This window comes from Sinocyclocheilus anshuiensis, unplaced genomic scaffold, assembly GCF_001515605.1.
Source record: "Sinocyclocheilus anshuiensis isolate Anshui unplaced genomic scaffold, SAMN03320099.WGS_v1.1 scaffold257, whole genome shotgun sequence".
NCBI classification, from domain to species: domain Eukaryota; kingdom Metazoa; phylum Chordata; class Actinopteri; order Cypriniformes; family Cyprinidae; genus Sinocyclocheilus; species Sinocyclocheilus anshuiensis.
In genome coordinates, this window is record NW_015539889.1 from 2,789,191 (window position 1) to 2,811,779 (window position 22,589).

Here is a 22,589-nt window from a genome sequence, read left to right on the forward strand (position 1 = left end):
TTATTTTGTACATACAGACACGTGTGGGTAATAATGGTCACTTACAGGTAGTGCCCGTACATGGTAACTATACATGGTAAATATGCAGTACTTATGAACAAGTGGGTACAAACAGGCACATCCTTACAGTATATGGTAACTAATAAGACACATTACTGTACATACTAATGATATGTACATGGTAAATATGTAGCACCTACGGGAAAATGTGTTATTATGTGGTAACAAACAAGATACATACTGTACTTGGTATACACGTGGTAAATATGTAGTACTTACCAACAAGTGTGTGTAATAACGGTCACTAACAGGTAGTATATGGTAACTAATAAGACACATTACTATACTTACTAATGGTCTATACATGGTAAAGTTTAACAAAGTTTGAAGAACTGGTAATTCCTGTGTAATGATTATGTAAAATGGTGCACTTTATTTTACAGTCCTATTTCCATATACTTACTATGTACGTACTGCTGTATGTACCTATTATGTACGGTACTCAAGTTGGGGGGTATAAAGCAAAGTACTTATTGAGTAATTGATGGTAGGTGCCATTGCAGTTAACTTGCCTTATCTTTAACAACACTGATTCTCTTAACTGGTCCAATAGGGATTTTTGATGACGTACATTCCTAATAATTATGTGTAGACAGATTTTATTTTGGAATAAAATAGCTACCAGACTCATATTTGCACTTGCAACTCCTGATTGTCATGTGTCTAAATCCCTATTTAAAAGGACTGTGCCTGCTAAGTATTAACACTATGAAGTGCTGCACAGTTACTGCCGTGTTCCCAACCAACTTCCAAAGTTCCAAACTGCAATGGCACCTACCATCAATTACTCAATAAGTACCTTGGTCCATGTTTATACCCCCCAACTTGAGTACCGCATAACTTATTCTGTACATTAACTAATAGGTACATACACCAGTACGTACATAGGAAGTATATGGAAATAGGACTGTAAAATAAAGTGCACCATTTTACATAAACATTACACAGGAATTACCAGTTCTTCAAACTTTGTAAGCACTGTTGTGGAGAGCAATTTAGCATTAACTGTCCTACACGAGCAATTGAAAAACAGTCCTCTTTTTATTAGGTAAGGTTAGGACTTACCAAGCGTACCATATATACCAAGTACAGTATGTGTCTTGTTTGTTACCACATAATACCACATTTTTCCATAGGTGCTACACATTTACCATGTACATATCATTAGTATGTACAGTAATGTGTCTTATTAGTTACCATATACAGATACTGTAAGGATGTGCCTGTTTGTACCCACTTGTCCGTAAGTACTACATATTTACCATGTATATACATTAGTAAGTACAGTAAAGTATCTAATTAGTTACCATGTACGGGCACTACCATAAGTGACCGTTATTACCCACACTTGTCTGTATGTACAAAACAATTACCATGCATGTACGACTGTTAAGTACAGCCGTGTTTCTTATTTATATTACCATGTACATACACTTCAGGTAAGCACCTTGTGCTACCACTCATTTGCCTGTAGGTACAAGATATTTACCATGTATGTACCAGGGAAGTACACGTATATAAACAAACAAAAACCAAACCAGCAATATTACCAAATTTGACCCTGACTGGACCGCAGTTCTACATTATGATGTAACATTATATGATGTAACCATAGCTGGTTATATCTATATCTTGTTTGCATAGCTGGTCTGGTAGCACTTTATTTTACAGTACGTGTACTTCCCTGGTACATACATGGTAAATATCTTGTACCTACAGGCAAATGCGTGGTAACACAAGGTACTTACCTGAAATGTATGTACATTGTAACTAATAAGAAACACAGTATACTTAACAGTCGAACATGCATGGTAATTAGTTTGTACATACAGACAAGTGTGCACTTACAGGTAGTGTCCGTACATGGTAACTAATTAGATCCTTTACTATACTAATGTATATACATGGTAAATATGTAGTACTTACAGACAAGTCTGTATGTACAAACAGGCACTTACAGTATCCGTATATGGTAACTAATAAGACACATTACTACATACTAATGGTATGTACATGGTAAATATGTAGCACTTATAAGTGTGGTTAATAACAGGCACAAGCATACAGTGTACATTCATGATAACTATTGTGAAACTATATGTGCTTACCAAAACTTTGATCAATTATGGATATTTGTAAGTTCAAGTCCTGATGGTACATGCTTTGGAAGTTGGTTGGGAACACTGCAGTAACTGTGCAGCACTGCATAGTGTTAATACTTAGCAGTTATATACTGCGTGCTAAGTATACTATTTCCATATACTTACGTTCATAGTAAGTATATGGAAATAGGACTGTAAAATAAAGTGCACCATTTTACATAAACATTAAACAGGAATTACCAGTTCTTCAAACTTTGTAAGCACTGTTGTGGAGAGCAATTTAGCATTAACTGTCCTACACGAGCAATTGAAAAACAGTCCTCTTTTTATTAGGTAAGGTTAGGACTTACCAAGCGTACCATATATACCAAGTACAGTATGTGTCTTGTTTGTTACCACATAATACCACATTTTTCCATAGGTGCTACACATTTACCATGTACATATCATTAGTATGTACAGTAATGTGTCTTATTAGTTACCATATACAGATACTGTAAGGATGTGCCTGTTTGTACCCACTTGTCCGTAAGTACTACATATTTACCATGTATATACATTAGTAAGTACAGTAAAGTATCTAATTAGTTACCATGTACGGGCACTACCATAAGTGACCGTTATTACCCACACTTGTCTGTATGTACAAAACAATTACCATGCATGTACGACTGTTAAGTACAGCCGTGTTTCTTATTTATATTACCATGTACATACACTTCAGGTAAGCACCTTGTGCTACCACTCATTTGCCTGTAGGTACAAGATATTTACCATGTATGTACCAGGGAAGTACACGTACTGTAAAATAAAGTGCTACCCAGAAGGGAGCTAAACCTGACAGCCCCCCCATGTCATAGATAGACATGATTCAACTTTAAATACTGTAACTTCTCCCTAGTTGTACTGCTTCACGACTCCCGGTGGTACTGATTTGGGACCAAGTATGAAAACAACCTATATTTACTCTCATATTCCATGCTGTCAGCTGTCAGCATGAAGATCATAATTCTCTCCTTCTTGTTTGCTCTTTTTTGCCAAATACAGCTCTCCACTCTCTCATTCACTCCTTTAAAGGAGACCTCTGATGTCACCAAGTGAGATTTAAGACTCTGGATGAACAAAGAGGTCACAATGCATGACCCCTGAGGAGTAAAATTACAGTCATTTTCAGCTCTCCATCAGGTATCGGAAACTTCCTTGCCTCAGGCGTATTCATGTGTAATGACAACATGCTTTGAAATAAAGCCAAATGTCAGTTGTTTTGATGAGCGCATAGGATCAACATGCTATTTTTCATTTTTGTTTTTTTTTTCAAAATCTGAATGTAATATACTTCTTTATATCTAAAGAATAGAGCAGAAAAAGATTATATTTAAAATAATTATATAACACTGAATGAATGAATGATGCATTTATATAGACATCTTATATAGACATTGACATCTTATATTAAATAATATGTTGTTTAGATGCTATATATCTTAATGCTTATATATCGTATAAATTATAGTTTACTAATGTTTACTCAAAAGAAAAATTAGGACATTTTTCAAATGCTTGAGTGTTTCCCATCATTCACAAGGGACCAACAGTGAGATCACACTAGTCCTCCACATGCCAGTCCTCATAAGGGTAGGCCAAGAGATGTAGCCACAGGAAGTTGTTGTGGATTCAGAGTTGAGTAAAAACAGGAAATGGATACAAGAGTGACGTTTAACTGTTGGAAACGTCCTTCATGATGACACTTCTGTCTCCCCATGTTTCTGAGAGATTGCTGTCTCTGGGGCATTTTTTACATGACCTGTCACATCCTTTGCTGTTTAGTTTAGTTTTTTTACAATCTTATTTTTTTTTTCTGGGGTCAGTAATGACGTGTTATTTGAGTTTGGTAGTTTTGCACATTGTCATTTTATGATTCTGAGTTTCTTGTGACTTTAATAAGGCACAGTATTTTATGAACTAGGCCATTAGTAGGCCTTACATCAGCCTGCTATATAAAGCACAGACAAAGAAAGAGAGGAAGGATGGAGAGAGTAAAAGAAAGGGGGTTTTGATACTGTAATACTCTGGATTTGGTAAAAGTAAACTCAGCCGCAGGTTTCAAAGACTCTGTTTTTCTGTAGGATATCTTGACACCACATGACCCAGCCCTCTGCAGGGGTGTACTCTGGGAAGAGTCTGAAGTAGATGATGGCAGGAGAGAGTTGGTGTACATATAAGAGAGAAATTACTAAAACTAAGCAAAAATGTCAGAGACACAGGTTTTTCATACAGTATATCACCACTGTTTTTACTCATCATTTAAAACATGTATTTCCTATAACCCTTCTGTGTCAATAGTGTTACAGTTCTTCATTTTATATTAGCACCACTAGTACACAGATTTGTGAATATGTAATATTTAATTAAATAAATGTAATTTTTGTAAATTAAACCAATTTTGTGTTATATATAACTATATGGACATTTTTTTCTTAAAAATTTCTAGAAGATTTTTTTAGTCAGAACGCATTGTTTGTTTGCAATATTTGAGCTAAAGAAGGGAATTTACCATGATACCAATGTTATCACTACCCTTCAAAAGTTTGGGGTTGGTGAGTTTTTTTTTTTTTTTTTTTTCATGTTTTTGAAATAAATCTATTATGTAATTTATTCCTGTGATGGCAGAGCTGAATTTTCCTTCACATGATCCAGAAATGATGTTCATTTTATGACATTTTTACTGACTCAAAAAGAGAATGTAACACTGTTCAATTAGCATACACACTCTTTTTAATTAAAATGCACATGCTAATTAGCTGGTAATCCAGTTTTTCAGTTTTCTGCCTTTTCCCAGTGACAGGAGCTATACTTTTATGTTTGTCAGTAACATGGCCACTTATGCTTGGGTACACACCATAAGATAATCGGGCTGATTTTGGGTCGATTTCTCCCCTTCCGACAATCTGTCCCGATTATCTTGGTGGTTCTAAAGATTATTTTATCAGATTTTCCTGTGGTGTGAGGTGTGTTAAGAGTGACTGTTTTTTGTTCTCATGTTTGTGGTCTCTCACATTTTGAAGATTTTATAAGATTTTAAAAATCTTTTAGTGTGTACCCAGCATTAGTGGAACAACTTGCCGTAAAGGGACCAGACAGACACAACTAGTGCTGATAATCTCAAACTGGACAGATTTTAAGATTACAGTGCAAATAAATTAGGCTATCACTAGTATTAAACATGCATGCATTTGCCTGTTTCATCTGATTGCTGTAGATGATAAATTACTAAAGTAAAAACGAGAACAGAGAATGAAAGTTTATAAGTGAGGCAGAGTTTTGTGTGTTTGTTTTTTGTATGGGTGGTTGGACAACTGTGTTTGCGAACGGCAAAATCAGTGGGAGCGGGTGTGGCTGGAAAACCGCAACTGCTCTTCCCCCCTCTTTTAGATCTTTTAGTCGGTACACACAGCTGCTCTATCTGAATCATCTACATCACACACACATACACACACACACACAGACTCTGAGCTGTTCAGAAGCAGCCAGTAAGAAAGGAAGGAAGCAGGGGAAGTGGAAAAGGGGAGAGAGGGAGAGCGAGAGAGGGGGGCGTTGGGCACTCAAAGCATCGAATTGTCCCGAAACACTACGTCGTTCTCTGCCATTTTTACAGACTGCCGAGAAGCCATCACTTCAGGGGGGAGAGAGAGACAGGCAGACGCGCACACACACATGTGTGTGACACCGGCATCAGGTGTGTGTCATGAATGCGTTATTGTATGTCATTTCACGGCGACAGCTGAGGTTTTATGGTTGTTATTAAAAGGTCTCTGAGCTGCGTGAAGTGCTGCGGTTTTTACCACAGATGTGTGAAAGGTCTGAGAAATGAGGGATAGCCAAACTGATGACAGAGTTAGTGCTCTCTCTCTCGCTCTCTCTCTTGCTTTTAGTCAACTAAGAGGTAACTAAAGTCTGTGTGCTTTCCTTCAATGGCTTTTTGTTTAGAGTCACAGTGTCGTGCTTTATTGTTTGGTGGATATTGCACTTTGTGGTCATTTTAATCACTTTTTTTCTTACAGTGACCTTTTAAAATGGGCGTACACTGGTGTGAGATTGTAGGAGGTCTGTTCAGGTTGTAATAACTGCGAGTAGAGAACAATAACAGACTTTTTCCCAGTCCTCTCCAGGCCCTTTGTAAACGTCGGCACAAGATAATCACAAGCTGATTTTATTAACATGTCTCTCGGGGGTCATGTGGGGTAAAACTAAAGATAGATTTTGTACTCACAAGGCCTTGTAAACCTTACTGTGCTGTTTGAATTTGAGCAGAACTTTAGACAAAAGATGTTCATGTAAGATGTGAGTTTTTGGTTTTTAGTAAATATTTTGGAAAATAATATGTATGTTTTATTTATTCAAATTAAATTGAGGCTTATCATATTTATCAGCATTATGTTAGCCATTTGCCAGCTTTTTCTCTACAATTTAGAAACATAGTTAGTGTTCACAGATACGAATAGTTGACTTTGATGATCTGATCTACAGTATTTATGAATGTTACACACAAAGAACCCTAAAAACATATCATGGTTTCTAGAAAAATGCAGCAGCTCAACAGTTTTTAACATTGATAATAATATGAAATGTTAATTGGAAAAATATTTCACAATATTACTGTTATATTGTATTTTTCATCAAACTTTTGTGTGTTTGTGTGTGTTTCTGTACACAGATATGCATTAGAAATACTCCCATGGCCTTTGATAGGAGATCAATAGTAGTGACACATACCTGAATAATTTTATATCACACATGAAGATGCAGCAATGGCCGCTGGGTTAATGTTATTCTTCTTGACTTCAAAATGTACTAATTTTGAAGTGTTCAAAAATTATATTAATTTTGAAGTATGAATACAAAACTCAAACAAAAGAAACTAAAAGGCATTGTTTCAGCTTTCTGAGCGCTTCTCCTGGCTTTCACAAGAGTTTTTCCTTACTGTAACTCATTGCAAAAGCATTTCAAGTAAGAAGACAAAGGAAAAATAGGGGGAAAAAAGTCCCAGGTAGGATAAAGTAACAGTTTGGCTTGGCAGTAGTGCCTCTTAGCCTTATTTAGCCTTAAATTTGTACTTATGAGCAGCAATCTGGCTTTACTTTGTTCCCAGCTGGAAGCTATATATATATATATATATATATGTTGTCATGCCATATGTCAGTAAAAACTAATTTTCCTGTCCTGTCAGCTGTTATACTGTGCTCGTAGCACGTGCTCTTCAATTGCATGCACAAATGCGGCAGCGTGCACTGTATATAATTTCATATTAAAGCGCAAATTAAACTACAAGCATGCAATGTCGTAGTTATGTTGTCAGATAAGCCATGAAGTTACCAAAAAGGCGATCAAAGCTGCCTTAAAACTGTGCATGCATGTAAGTATTTGTTATATATGAGTCACATTTAAGAACATATCTCTGAAATGCAGTGGTTTTCAAAACTGTCCTGGAGCAGCCCAGCACTGCCTCTCTCATCTAACACTCCCAATTCAACTGAAGTGAGTCAGAAAAGGTAAAGAGTGAGAAAATACGATGCGTGTCAGATCCGCGTAATGTTCAGCAGTGGCAGCACTTAAAGCAGTCAAAATAACCTAATAACCAGCTGCTGTGATGCCTGTTAATCAAAGAACAAAAGAAACGAGAGGAAATCAATATTCATCTGTATTTAATTCATCTGTATTTAATTTAGAATTTAGTGTTTGATAACTTTATTCAATTTCTGTATATTTCCTACTTGCTGAAGGGCACAGGTAGCTAAATATGACATTTATTATAATGGGTTTATGTGAAGCTTGTTTTAAGTTCACTTAAATTAGAATGTGTTATTTTTAAAGTCTAATAAATGCAAAAATTTATAGCTCTCATTATATTGTAATGTTGAATGGCTATAGTCAATGCTTAAATATTAGGGAAAAAAACTATTTCATAGAGACATCAGATACTTGCCTTTGTAACGGAGGCCAGCAAGTAGGTGCCCCTGATCTCAAGAGATGCACTAGCGACTGACGCTAGAAGCTGCAGTCTTTAGCCTCCTTGTTAGTGCGTCCACCTCCCATGCCGGAGACCTGGGTTTGAGACCCACTTGGAACAAGAAATGAGGTGTGGCGGTGAGGACCCGGGAGAGAGGGATTATACCTTCAGGCATTAAAAAATATGCTGTCTTTATGTTGTTTCTAATTTGAAGATTAAATGTGAAATTATTGCAATATAAAAGTATATTTAAAAATATATATATAAAATTGATCATGAATGCAAGTCCTCATATTTTCACCTGCAGATCTATTATTTTTCAGTATGTGGTTTTTGTGATTATGTAACCTCTAAAATCTGCCCATTTTCCTGTTGCTTGTCTCCAATTGTTTGTTGGGGTTTGCTGGCACATGCCCTCTGTCTTGCTTACTCACTTCTTGTGGTTTCCTCTCAGAAAGTGCTCAGGCGCTTCGTCACAACTGCAGCATGTAGGAGACGTGTTTGTTTTGGCACCTTCAGAAGGTTTAGCTTGAGTTGGCCTATGTGTCCTTAAATGTATTTTGAGTGGATTATATTTGATCCTGTACTGAATTTGTTTGAGAAGCAGATGTTTGAGAAATAACCATGAAGAGAAATCTTTTCATATGGCGGCTCGGTTTTTTACATGGTTCTCTGTCTGAGTGTGAGCTGCTTCTGTTGTGAAGCATATTAAGAGAACAATAGAAGGAAGCACACAACCAGGAGGTCCTAATCCCTCTTTCTTTTCCACACTTCTTTCCACACTTTATTTTCTGCTGCTGTTGGTCTTACAACTTGTCTCTCAAATGGCCTTGGGAAGGACTGCTGATGTAAACTGATGTTGAGCTTTATGGTAACATAATGTTGCATAATAGCACAGCAGGCAGTTTCTGAACTTTTTATGTCCCAATGGTTGGTTTTTGTTTAAACTAACAGATTTTGTTTTGTTTAAACTAACTAACTTTTTTTCTGTTTTTATATTGAAGGTCACATTAAAGTCCTGGAAAATTTTTACCATGCCATCATGATTTATTTTTGATACTTTTCAAATGCTTTTAATGTATACATTTTGTCTAATCATTATTTTAGACCCAGGCTTTATTAAGCTATGTAAATCATAAAAGTAAATATATAGATTATTAAGTTTAAAAAATTGTATTAAACTGAGCTGTATTGACAAGTATGCTCTCACACACAAGAATTTTTTTCCTGGCAATGGAGCCACCAATACATAGACAAAAATGAAACTGTGGAACACAATAATAAAAATAATAAAAATATATATAAAAAATATTTTCTGTGAAAATGGTTTATATCAGTTTTTATGCTAATTTCGACTGCCACTCATGATGTAATTTTTTTAAGTCATGCAAAAATTGTTAAAACCTTTTTTATTATTATTTTTTTTATTTATATTTTATGTTTGCAATGAAATTAGCTTTAGCAAGGCTATTTTATTCCAGAAATTTCCATCACTGTCATTTCCAAAATGCTATAAACATTGTTTGAGGTGTGGTATAAATTACAATGCGTTGGAAATGTTCAACTTAGAGAAATAATGGTTAAATGTTGGAATTCTCATGCGATTGTATGTAAATACACTTTTGGAAATTGTAAGAAGACAAATTAAAAAAGCAAATGAAAGTGTGACTGTGAATATTGTTATAAGAATGTTTATTCTCATTCCCCAGGGCCAGAAGCGGCCATATTTGAAGAAATACCCTTCAACGTTAAATTTGGAAGAAAACTGGGTTTTGGTTATACTGCCAAAAAGAATATGATGCACGCACAGTTGGATTTTTGTGTTTTCAAATTTGACATTATTGCTTTATGATTTATGCCTCAGGTGTGTCACCACCCGTCGTGTCAGGACCTTAGAGACGGCAGCCCCCTTCACCTCTGTGAGTTATGTGACTCAAAGTGCCATCCCATTGCCCGAGACGGCATGCTCTTTGATAGGCACCCACGGTTTGACCTGCAACCACAAGGTAAAGCTCTCAAGATGAGCATGACACTTAGCATTGAATGTGTAAAGGTTAATTATTATTACAATCTTCTGGCAGGATGTTAGTGTTGCCTCACTTCCTTTCCCCCACAGGTTCCATCCTGGCCCGGAACGTGTCCACTCGTTCCTGTCCACCTCGCACCGGTCTCCCCTCTGACATGGAGGACGGAGAGGATGGATACTCTGACCTAGGGTCAGTTCTTTTTCACATTTATCCCTCCATTATTACATTCATTATGGGCACTTAAGTTTCACTAATGTTTGTTATAATCAAAGAGGAAGTCTGTTTACTTTCCAGTGGCGTCATCCACTGAAGAACATCTGGGATGGGACTATCTATTCCTTTGGATGGTCAAACTTCTTTAGGAAATGTCCAAATGGAACAGAGAGTGTAAATCTGACCTTTTGAGCTTGAGCGAATTGGTAACCTTATAAATGAATGGGTACAAACTGTGTTTTTGGCAGGCTTCCTGAAACAATGTGAGTTACGCCATTAATTTGATTTGAAAGGCTAAGTAGTTTTAGCTTACAACACGTCTGATATTTGCTTGTTACGCACATGGGGGGATTTCACTAAGAATTAATTACAACTACTAAATTAGTTTAGTACACAAGTCACTAAAACAAATATGTAAATAAGGTAACAAACAGGGGGCCGGCACCCACTAGAGGACCTAAGTACACTTCCAAGAGGGCCGCAGAATGGCTTAAAATGATTTAAAATAAGACAAAGCAATTTACAATAAGCTGAAATATCTAAAAATTTTATTTCTATTTTTTATTTCTAGACATGGAAAAATCATGTACAATTAATAAAATGATTTAAAGTCATTTAAATCTTTTATAATGAATGTATATTTTGAGAAAATTAACTACATTAACAAGTTCAATTTGTGAATAAAAATAATATTAAAAACACTGTAATCACAAAAAAAGTGTAAGATCAATTCAGTTATTGGAATTATGAAATAAAAGTTTGGAACTACTGACCTAACACAGTTTGCACCGGTACAGTTCCTAGTTTTGACGTTAAAGAGGATGCCGCAGACTACCTCATTCTGGCATACTTTGTCAGAACCACACAGCGTTGGCTAAATCACCTCTTTAAAATGCTAAAATGTAACTCTTCTGCAGCATAGTCTCTCTTATAATGCTCTTGTCCCTGATTTGATCACCATTCGTGATCAAATGTCTTATCCTCTTGCACCATTCATGTATTACTGCTACTATAATCAATAGAAAATGTAAACATTAATCTAGTTTTGGTAAAATTCAGTTCACTGCCCATTTTTTTGTGGATGGCAGTAGTGCGTTGTTGTGCCAGGCACATTATGCTGACTTTTTTAAACAAGGTATAATCTGTAATAAAGGTGGGTGGTTTGTGCTGAAAAGAATGACAGTGACTTAATTTAAATACCTGTGCTTGATTAAACTAGATTATGGTTAGTGAAAAAGACACCATGGCATTCCTTGTAGGTTCAGTCATTATTTTCTTTTCTTTTTGTGCTTCTCAGGGATCGCAGGAGTGGAGGAATGAAACTGGTTAAAAAGAAGACCAGACGCCGACACACAGATGTAAGATAAGAATTAGAATTCTGACTTTTATTAAGTCTGTGTACTGCTTTTCTGTCTCAAACAAATGATTTCGTTTTGCAGGCAAGATTTTGAGACTTGATGTACCTCTGAGTCAGTACTAAAGCATAAGCTGATTGTCCATTCTTCACTCCTGCAGGACCCCAGCAAGGAGTGCTTTACTCTGAAGTTTGACCTAAATATTGACGTCAGCGTGGAGATCGTCCCAGCTGTGAAGAAGAAAACCTTGAGGTGATTTTGTGTTTGAACCCCTAGGTGGTGGAATAAACAAATCTATGCATTTAGAATCATGGTTAGCTGACCTGTTAGCTTTGTGTTTCAGAGAAGTCCTGGGAGCTGTGTTTGAAAGAAAAGGCATTGAGCTGTCACGGGTCAACCTGTTCCTAGATCAGTCCAATACCCCACTTTCACTGGGATTTGAAGCCTACCGCTTTGGTGGCCACTACCTCAGAGTACGAGGTAATGCCCTGCTGCCTTCTAAGCAATACTATGAAGTCAACAGACAGGACTCTGTCTATATTGGCTAGTAATCAAATTCAAAACAATTGTATCTCAGAACTCAGATTCAGAACAGTTGTATCTGATTACAGTATCTCTTCACTCATTTTAGGTCAGCAGTAAGGAGTGAAGGAAAAGTTATTGTACATTTGACATTATATTTGTATTGTTTTTTAGTACATTTACTGGTACTCCAGGAACAATTTCTAATGACTAAATCAAAAACTATTATAATCTGAATGGATTTTGAAAGTTTGAATATGTGATTTGGTGAGCTGGAGATTCTCATTGTAGCATTTTAACAGAGAGAAGGATCATTTTATACTGATGCGTCATTTTCTTTTAAATTTATTTTAAATCAGCATGTCATGATTTAGAAGTTTCTGTAACCGCATGATGAGAAAAATACTTTATGATTTAGGCTTTTACACTTGAAATGGTCATAGAACTTTGTACCTTTGCATTTCTTACATTTACATTTATGCATTTGGCATAGGCTTTTATCCACAGCAACCTACAGTGTATTCACGATATAAAGTTCATACATTACCTCAGAATGAAATCCATGACCTTGGTGTTTCTAGCACCATGCTTAACTGTTTGAGCTCCGGAAAATATAATGAAAATATTTTATGCAATAAAAAGCTATTTGTTGAAATAATACATACATCAAACAGAGTTGGAAGCATAAAATTCTCTAGATCTTATGATTTGAGAATGACCCAAGAAGAACAGTCTGACCTTACAAAGTAATTAAAATGGTCAATGTTAAATAATTCTATGAATTAATTTCTGTATCATTTATCAACAGGAGAATTTATCAGAAATTAGATAAATTCATGAGACATTATCACAGTGCATAAATTACAATTGTGTGTGTGTGTGCGCGCAGCTCGACCAGGAGAGGAGCTGAGGGTGGAGAGGTGTGTGAAAGACCCCCGTTCTCTCAGTCTGCCCACCATGAGGTCCTCTAGCACACGTAGTTCCTCTACTGACCGAGCAGAGCACGGCTCTCTGGGACGCCGAGAGGCAGCAGACCTGCTAGTTGGCCTGGTAGGTCACTCTCTCTATATACGAGAGACCGGGGCTAGTTGTCACAAGGGCTTTGTCCTTTTTTTTATTGTTTTGTTTCTTTTACTGTTTAGATTTTATTGAAAAGACTTGATAACAGGTTCCACGGTGACAGCTTACCCTATTTAGTTTGACAACATGCCCTACAATGTGTTCAGTGAACACTATTTTATTTCTTGGGCATTAAAAGATGAAATGTTTGATTGCTTTTTGCAAGGATACACTACCATTCAAAAGTTTGAGCTTTTTAATGTTTTAGAAAGAAGCCTCTTATGCTTACCAAGGCTGCATAAACAAAATACAGTAAAAACACTAATATTGTAACATATAATTAAAATTTAAACTGTTTTCTAATTTCTAGTTTAATATGCTTTAAAATGTAATTTATTCCTGTGATGGCAAAGCTGAATTTTCATCATTATTATTCCAGTCTTCAGTGTCACATGATCCTTCAGAAATCGTTCTAATATGACGATTTGGTGCCCAATAAACATTTATTATTATTATTAATGTTGAAAACAGTTGCGCTGCTTAATACCCTTTTCCATGATTCTTTGACGAATAGAACGTTTATTTTAAATCAATTTTTTGTAACATTGTAAAAGTCTTTGCTGTCACATTTGATTAATCTAAGGCATCCTTGATGAATAAATAATTTCTTTCAAAAATAAAATAAAATAATCCTACTTACCCCAAACTTTTGATCAGTAGTGTATGTGCCTATATAGAAGAAGATTTTCAAAAAATAACATAACCTTTAGAAATATTCTCTAGAGTAAAAAATTTGACAACTAGCCCCCATCTCCCCTTTCTCTTTGTCACTCTCTCGTCCGTTCTAGCATTTCTATCACTTCCAGTTTTTACTGTTCTTGTAGTAGTGTATAGTATATGATTTTTCTCATCTGAAACCCGACAATTTCACCCATTGTGCAAACATGTTTTGTGAAACATAATTACAATAAATGTTTTTTCCAAAGTCAATGTTTTTAAGTGCTTACCGCAAACCCAGTGAACAACTGACTCATTGTTTTATGGCAATCTTGTGTTGCCACCTGTTACTAATTCCCGGTATATCTCTCAGTTAGTGACTGCAAGGTTTCTAAACCTGCCTGCCTTTATTTAGGATCATATCAGAGATAGGTTCAGGGTTGAGTTTGTTTGAATATAGGGATGTGTCTCGGAAATCCTGATAGTGCCGCCAAATGACTTGACTTCCACATAAGCAGCCAGCCTGAGTATTCAAGCTCAAAATCAAACAAAGAAACCTTCCCAATAAAGCAAACACGTCCTTTTGATGAAGCACATTTCAATCCTATGAAATTTTGAATGTGTTTTTAGGCCTGTGCTGAAATCAGCCACATCCAGTTCCCATGGAACATTTGCATACGGTATCAAACGGGAGCAAAGTTCAAAGCTCATGAGATTTTATTTCCTTGTGACTGTCCAAAAGTTCTGTCCGCTTCATCAGCAGTTCAGTGGAGCACAAGGTTAACCGATTTCACCCGGGATGTCCGTGATGGAAAATCCTGTTGAATTAGTTTGAACGACTGGCTCCTTGTTGTAAACAATATATTTTTTGTTTTTTCAACAGGAAAGACAGAAATTTTTTTTTTTTTTTTTCTCGGATTCTGAAATTCAGCTAAATGTATTTGCACTCATTCAGTTCTCATACATACTGATCCTGTTTCAGCTCGGATTGATGTGATTTGTAATGACAGGTGCAGTTTGCTCTGAAGATATAATGCAGCAGTGATGTTTCTGTACTGTAAGGTTGCTTTTACTGTACTGAGGTCAGATGTGTGCTAACCATAACTAGCCATAAAAGGATTGTCAAGCCATAGAGAAATGATAAGATAGAGCCGGTTAATACCATCTGGAGAGGCAGTGGTGTGTGTGATCTCAGTGAAAGACGGCACAAAGCGGAACAGATTGGCCAAGGAAGAGTGTCAGGATTGACGCTCCACCTTCCATCAGCATTGGCACCGAGGTCAAAGGTCAATTCAGAAGACTGATGCTTAAGCAGAGAGATACACGTGGAACAACACAGGAAGATAGAGAAGAGCAAGTTAGAAGTTTTGAAGGACTTTTGAGGTGAATTTGAGTACAGTCATCATCCATGATGTTTCTTTTTTCAACCATGACTCAAAACTACAGGAACTTTGAAGAGGAATAAATCATTCACAAAGCATACCAGATCTACTGGAACTACTCAATCCAGACCTTTACGTCTTACATCTTTTTGCATGGTAGAGAAACCCGTGCCAGCGAGGAAATGCTGAATTTTCGTCAGAGGACATGGAATGTACCCAGCATGCCAACTTTACCAGAGGTTCCAGGTGGAATGCTGATCCACTACAGTTCTCTGAATGAGCTTCCCCGGATTCATACCCACAGGCCTCGTACTACGGGGTTGGTGGCCGCCCGCGTACAGCGCTTCGAAGCTGGAGACGCGCCACCTCTGAGCCCCATGCCTGTGGCTACACCAACTCCTCCTAACAGCCCCATGTATCCCCCGGGAGATACTAAACAAGGGATCAAGGTATCTATGCATTATACGGGTTTAATATTGGTCTCAAATCCTCTAGGTTCAGGAGAAGACTGTGGTTTATTTTCTCTAAAAAATGTCAGGTAACCAAAAATAAACATTTACTTCATGTGGCAGCATCTAAATTAACTGCTTATATTGTATATTAGTGTTTAATACAAAGTAATTTCATAAAAGTCAGGTACTGTAGAAATAGCCAATTAAAGGCTCATTAAATGATACTGTATGTATCCTCTTTTTACGGTGAGAAGGGTCAATCATCTTTTTATACACTGTAATATTATTCCAAATAGCTAAATGAATATATTATATAAGATCTATATGAAATTTACCATTTTCATGTTGTAATTCCCTTTATGTCATAAGGTCATTATCTTTTGTGGGAAACAGCAAGTTAAACTATCTCTTTTGTTATCTTTATGCAGTATCATATGATTAGAAGCATGTTACTTAATGGGGAAATCTGGGTAAATGTGTAACAATGTACAGAAGCACCTGGAAAGTTTAACTCTTGCTGGCCTAAGTGTTCCTTTATTTCTGTATGTGTAAAATGTGCCTTGTCTTCTGTGCCTACATATTGTGGATGTTCTGCAAGCAATATCACATGAGTAAAGAGACTTTTACACAAAATAACATACATTTTAAATACAACACAGACAGCTATTTTGCATATTTTTTTCTTTGCAAGCAATATAATATAAAATAGGCCTAATATTCAGCAAATTCTATCCCAATAAGATTTAAGAAGATGACAGAGAGATCAGCAGAGAGATCTTGCTTTCCTTACCTGATCTCAGTGTTGGTTTTGGACAGTTCAGAGAGACTCTCAGCAAAATGCAAATTAGGCCATTATGCAAATTGTGCAAGCACCTAATTAGTCACAATCACTTAAGTTAACTTTGGACTTGTCACAAAGTGAAGAATTGTGTGCTGTGCCTCAGATAACAGGACCCCAAATGTGTTTATATTCACAGTGCATTTTTTACACTTATCGGATCACTTGTTCAACTATCATAAGATGCTTTTGTATTTTAAATTTGAAGTGTGTGTGTTAAAACAGTTCACTTAAAAATTATAATTTAGAGATTATTCACTTGCCCATCATGTTGTTCCAGATCTGTATGACTTTTTTTCTTTCTTTTGTGGAACACAAAATAAGATATTTTGAAGAATGTTTAAACTGTTTTTGTCCATACAAATTATAAAAACATATGATGTTTATTGACATCAAGGGTTCCATGAAGAACCTTTAACATCCACAGAACCTTTCCATTGCACAAAGGTTCTTTACAGTGGAAAACATTTTTGGGGAACCAAAAAAAAAAAACCCCTTTGGAACCTTTATTTGTAAGAGTGCACAGTGAAAGGCAATGGGGTTCCCATTTCATTTAATGGACCAAAAAACCACATGTATTTTTCCAAATATATTCTTTGTTGTTCCACAGAAGCCATACAGGTTTGGAACAATGTGAGAGTGTGTACATTTTCGGATGAAGAAGTCTCCTTTTAATATGCAGGAACAACAAAAAGTGAGCCATTTATAGATTGACTTCCCCTAAAAGTATAAACCCTGTGGTGCTGTTTGAGCATCCAGACTAGCTGACTAGGCAACATTGGCGCAACCAATGACCAATTTGTCCTACCAAACTGATTCGGAAAATATCCATACTGTTTAAAAAGAAAAAGAAAAAGCTTTGCCTGCATCAAGCTGCCGTACGGTGCCCAGCATCAATATTCCCTTTCACAGCAGATGTGCATTAAACACTGTTTTGCAGTCAGCTCATGTCACTTGTTCAGTGCTGTTGATTTTAAAGCGAGCCGCTGCTAGGATCGGTTGTTTGAGGTAGTTGAGGTAGCAGAAGGAGCTCCTCCTCCCCTGCTCCTTTCCCCTCTCTTCCTGCTCACACAATAGGAGGGCAAGGAGGGCAAGTTACTATGACACCCGGCCAGCCCTCCTCAGCAATGCAGCGGTCTACCGTTCAGTCCTCTCAGCCTCCTTCAGGTTCACTCACACGCACATAGCAAGCCGACGAGCCTGTAGAAGTGGATTTGAATGCACTAGTCCTTTGACATCAATGTAGCTTTTGTGAGGGTGCAGGAGGGAAGCAGGTTGTAGGAGATTCATTCTGGGAGCAGCATGGGCCTGGCTCTCTTTTGATGCCGTGCAATGCTGTGGACCGCCTTGGAAATGCCTCTGACATCTACGGTGAGCTTATTATTGCTTGTCTTTTGTGTTTGACACTTTGGCTTTGTCTGCATGGTTCGTATGAACAATTTTTTTAATCAAATATGAACGTTCAAAGAGCATCTGTCTGGGAATTGATAGGAAAAATGTTGCCTGCAGCGCTTGTATTGCTCTTTCTAATCGAACTCCCAGATTTCTTAGTAAATATAACAAATATAATGGTTTCATCAAGCATACTGGCTCATTTTAAAAGTGATTTTGGTAGCGGATGAGACAAAATCTACTTTCTGGCATGGTTAAGTGTATACAGAAGTCTCTGTGATAACTCTTGGAAATATAATATCATCACATGTTGTCTGGGCCCAGTGTTGACTTTGTGTTCCTCAGAGTGAAACCGACCAAACAAATGAGTCAAACAGGTTCTCCCGATGGACATAGACCAAGACAATGTCAGCTTGTCATCTTTGAAGGATGACTTTAATTAGTTTTCTGCAGCCAGTACTGTCTGTCAAATGTAGCAAGTAGGGGAGCACTGATTGATCAATGCTTTTCAGAGATCTGATGAGTGAATTTCTCTGATCAAAGCTAAGAACATTTTGAGTTGATCTAGAAATTTTTATCAATCTGGGTAAGCAACAAATGGGCTTTTGTCTTCATCATGAGGTCCATCTTGGGCACAGAACATTCTGTCTGTTAAGAAACATTGGCATTGTCCCAGAACATTGACGAATGAATTGGCCTGAAGATCTTGAAGATATTTCTCTGACGAAAAATGGCAGGTTTGTTTTTAACCCATTGTAATTGCATTTTCCATTAAAAAGAAAGGCATCATCAGAACACAATGTCCAAGTAATGAGCCCCAAGGGACATTGAGTGGCTTTCCCTACTACACTTATGCATTCTTCATTTCTTTCCATTGTCGTGAACAGGGAAAAGCCTTTCCCCTGCTTTCCGAGACATGCCTTGTCTCTTTTCCTGTTGTTGCCGAAGGGTTCCTCTTGCTGGCTCAGGTCACAGGGTTTGCTAATTCTTGTCAGTCAAGTCTCTAATGCTTTAACCTTTCTGAGCAGAGAATGTTGGCAAAACCCAAATGGCATTTTCACGTGTTGACAGCTGAATGTGCTCCCTAAGGTCAACAGAGTTTTTTTTTCTTTTTAAACACACATGTGCCGTCCCATCCTCAGGTGAAAGATGTCCCTGAACGTACGGAGATGATCTGAGAACAGGCCTGTCTTTGTTTATGTATAAATGTCCTGAGTGTTTTGTTTGCGCTTCCTTACCTGTCAGAGCCGGACTACATCTGGCACTTAAAATTCCACAGTTTAGCCTGAAGATTTCACAAAAGGTGTCTGCTTTGACTTGTTGTCAAAGTTTGTATGACAGAAGCGTTTCCTCTGTGACTATTGCTACATTGTTGGTTTATTCAGCTCGCCTGTGTTTTGTTTGCTGTTCAAAATAAAATAGTTTATTATGCAACATTTCTGCCAGTTTTTTTTTTTTTTTGCCCTGAATGTGATCAGAGGTTAATTTGTTCAATATATGAAAGATTAATAAAGTAATTAAAGTGTAAATAATCAAATGAAAACAATCATGCTGTATAGGGCAATAATTTTTAATAATTATAAAAATGAGAATTCAACAAAAAATTATATATATAATTATGTTTTAATTATTTATTTAATATTATAATTATAATAATTATTATTATTAATAATAAATACTTTTAATGTTGTTGTTATTTTACATTTTTTAATAAATATTTGTCAGTGTTTTTTTTTCTAAAGGTGATCAGTAGTTAATAAAGGCACATGTAAAATTTAGTAAATTAGTCAATTTTGTTTCAGAGATAAAGTAACTCAAGTGTGTCAATAATCAAACATAAAGGTACACATATCAACAATTCTTCCTTCCTCTGGGAATCGAACCCATTACCTCAGCGTTGCTAATGCCATGGTGTAAAATATTTGTAAATATTTATTATTAGTCAAATGTAATAGCTTTTTTTAATATGTACTTTTTATTCATTAAAAAATCTATAGAACCCCCCAAGTTTTTTTTTTTCTTTTGTGTTTTTTTTTTTGTCCATTTAACTTTTATGGGGGGTTCAGGACCACCCAGCCCCCACCTCGATTCAAACATTGGTCTCTGTTTACTTTTACTTTTTCTCAAAACCTCTCTTTCTCACTCTCTGTCTGTGACAGGGTCAAACGCGTCGGCGAAAGAACATGCCGGAGTTTCTGGGTGATGCCAGTGTCCCCAATCAAGACTCCATATCCCAGTTGAGCGGTTCTCTTCCAGGATCTGTAACAGGTACAGACCGCTGGAGGAACCGTGCCGCCAGCCGTTTCAGTGGCCTCTTCAGTTCCAACTCAGGAAACGGCTCTCTTGGGAAGGTAAGCATCTGTGAGCATTCAAGGGTTGTTTTATATGTGCAAGGCACTTTCTCGTATGCAAAACAAGCACTTACATATTCCTGGCTAGCTTTTTGCATTTCACACTTGAGTGAGTGTGGAACCACTAAGGAAGAGATATCAATTTGTCAAAGTATTGCTCCACTTAATGAACCAAAAACAGGAAAATGTACAAGTAGACTTTTCCTACAAGTCCACACTCAGTTTTCCCTCACGTGCAGGACCTTTGGTGTTTTTTTATTAGCATGCCCTAGAGATTTAGGTTGGTTGACACCCTGGCTGGCTCAGGAGTGTAAAGTTGAGGTCAAATCGCAGGCTGGGCTCTTTTCCTCTCTATGTGACTCTTGTAAAAATCACATAATAGCTTGAAGTTGGACAACAATGCCTGCTTAAGGGTGATCACCGCTTATGAGATCATTAAATGTGCCTTGAGATTTACTCCATACTGCAAAACAATACACCATAATGTTTATATATAATAACAGTAGTCATATTCTGTCTAATATTACACATAACTCGTATGGGGTACGATAAAGACATAATTTTCCAATTGTTGTTATTTTAATAGCTCATGTTATGCTTGGGATGCACAATATATCAGTACCATTATCAGATGGTATTAAATATTTAATTCATTGCTCAATATTGAATATTTAATTGATAATGCTCTTTTCCCTTATTCTTACTTTCATCTAATGCCTACTTAAAGTTAATCTTTAAAAGCCCTAATCATTTCTTAACACTGTTAAATGTAATCTATTGCAAAATCAAAATAGTATAGAAGTTCATTCATTTTTGATTTCCTCTCCACTTTAAATATTTAAATTTCTCCTCTCAGGAGTATGATCGTGTGGAACAGCTGCAGAGTAAACTATACTCATACACTATGTTCGGATTACCCAAGATGCCTCCGCAGCTCTCGTTCCACAGAGACTCATGGGAAGAGGAGCCCAACCTGGAGCTAGAAGAGAGTTGGAAGCAGCTTTTGGACAATCCTGAGGTAAACACACTACTCTGCATATCGCTTTGGGAATTTTTATAATTTTATAATTTCATTAGGACATTATATCCCATCATAAATTGTACGATGATAATTCTGTCAGGTTAATGACCATAATCAGTTAAGAATGGTTTTATGACTTCAGCTTTTCCATTGACGTTTCGGTGTTAGGCCTTCACTGTATCATGGAGATGGATGTTTTATTGCCCTTGTCGTGATCGGTTTTCTAGAAGTAACTACATGAACAAAACAGTGTTTTTTTTTAATTATCAAGAAAGGTCTATGCAATATACTCTCTACTAAGTGTCTGACAGCTCAATCTTTTCTGTCAGGAGACACTTCAACTCTCAAAACTATTGTTAGTCAGACAAATAAGCATAATTTACTTTCTGTGAAATCCATTTGCTATAATTTTGCTACACGTTGTTACCATGAGAGAAATATTTACAAAATGAGACATTGGATTAAGGCCATTTACAACGCACAGGTTTTCGAATTAAACCCACTGCAACCTTTTGATTAATAATGTTTGGTTACAGTAACCATTTGCCTTGATTGTTGGTTTTAATATGAAGAGTTTCCCCATGCAGAACCAGCTCCAGAGACTTTGCTCTGAGTGTTTTGTCATCACTATAGAAATATTGGTTCCAACTCACTGTATCGCTTTGTTCAAACTATACAATATAATTATATATGAAATCATTCTAATATGCTGATTTGGTACTCAAGAAACATTTCTTCTTATTATTGTTTACATTTTTTCTGAATTCTTTAATGAATAAAGAGTCATCCCTGTATGTTCATGCAAAATATAGTGTTTTTACTTGTTTTTGTTTGTTTTTTCTTATAGATTTTAACCAGACGTCAGTGCCATCAACAAGAGGCCATATGGGAACTACTTCAGACAGAGTCAGACTACATCAAGAAATTGCATGTCATTACTGATGTAAGAACCCGATGATGTTTACTTCAGTGCATTATCTTAGTACCTGTGTAAATGTCTGATAATGTCACTGAAATATGTCTAATTGTTTTCAACAAGACCATGAGAGGAATTTATAATATTTATCTTGTCCACTGCTCATTGACTTCAG

At 36.6% G+C, this 22,589-nt stretch overlaps 1 protein-coding gene across 4 annotated transcripts in view; it reads left to right on the forward strand.

Moving 5' to 3' along the window:
- The window catches only part of LOC107685710 (pleckstrin homology domain-containing family G member 5-like), a 43,757-nt gene that overhangs the window by 11,371 nt on the left and 9,797 nt on the right, over positions 1–22,589 (forward strand). For 2 of the 4 annotated variants that reach the window (XM_016482398.1, XM_016482399.1), the window contains exons 3-11: positions 10,034–10,175; positions 10,286–10,385; positions 11,707–11,767; positions 11,925–12,016; positions 12,108–12,244; positions 13,176–13,336; positions 20,286–20,477; positions 21,334–21,495; positions 22,346–22,441. In XM_016482398.1, the coding sequence (XP_016337884.1) occupies positions 10,034–10,175; positions 10,286–10,385; positions 11,707–11,767; positions 11,925–12,016; positions 12,108–12,244; positions 13,176–13,336; positions 20,286–20,477; positions 21,334–21,495; positions 22,346–22,441 (1,143 nt within the window). Of the gene's footprint in view, positions 1–3,209; positions 3,348–5,664; positions 5,899–10,033; positions 10,176–10,285; positions 10,386–11,706; positions 11,768–11,924; positions 12,017–12,107; positions 12,245–13,175; positions 13,337–20,285; positions 20,478–21,333; positions 21,496–22,345; positions 22,442–22,589 lie in introns of those variants that run through there. The other 2 variants (XM_016482401.1, XM_016482400.1) reach the window with 2 other exon arrangements.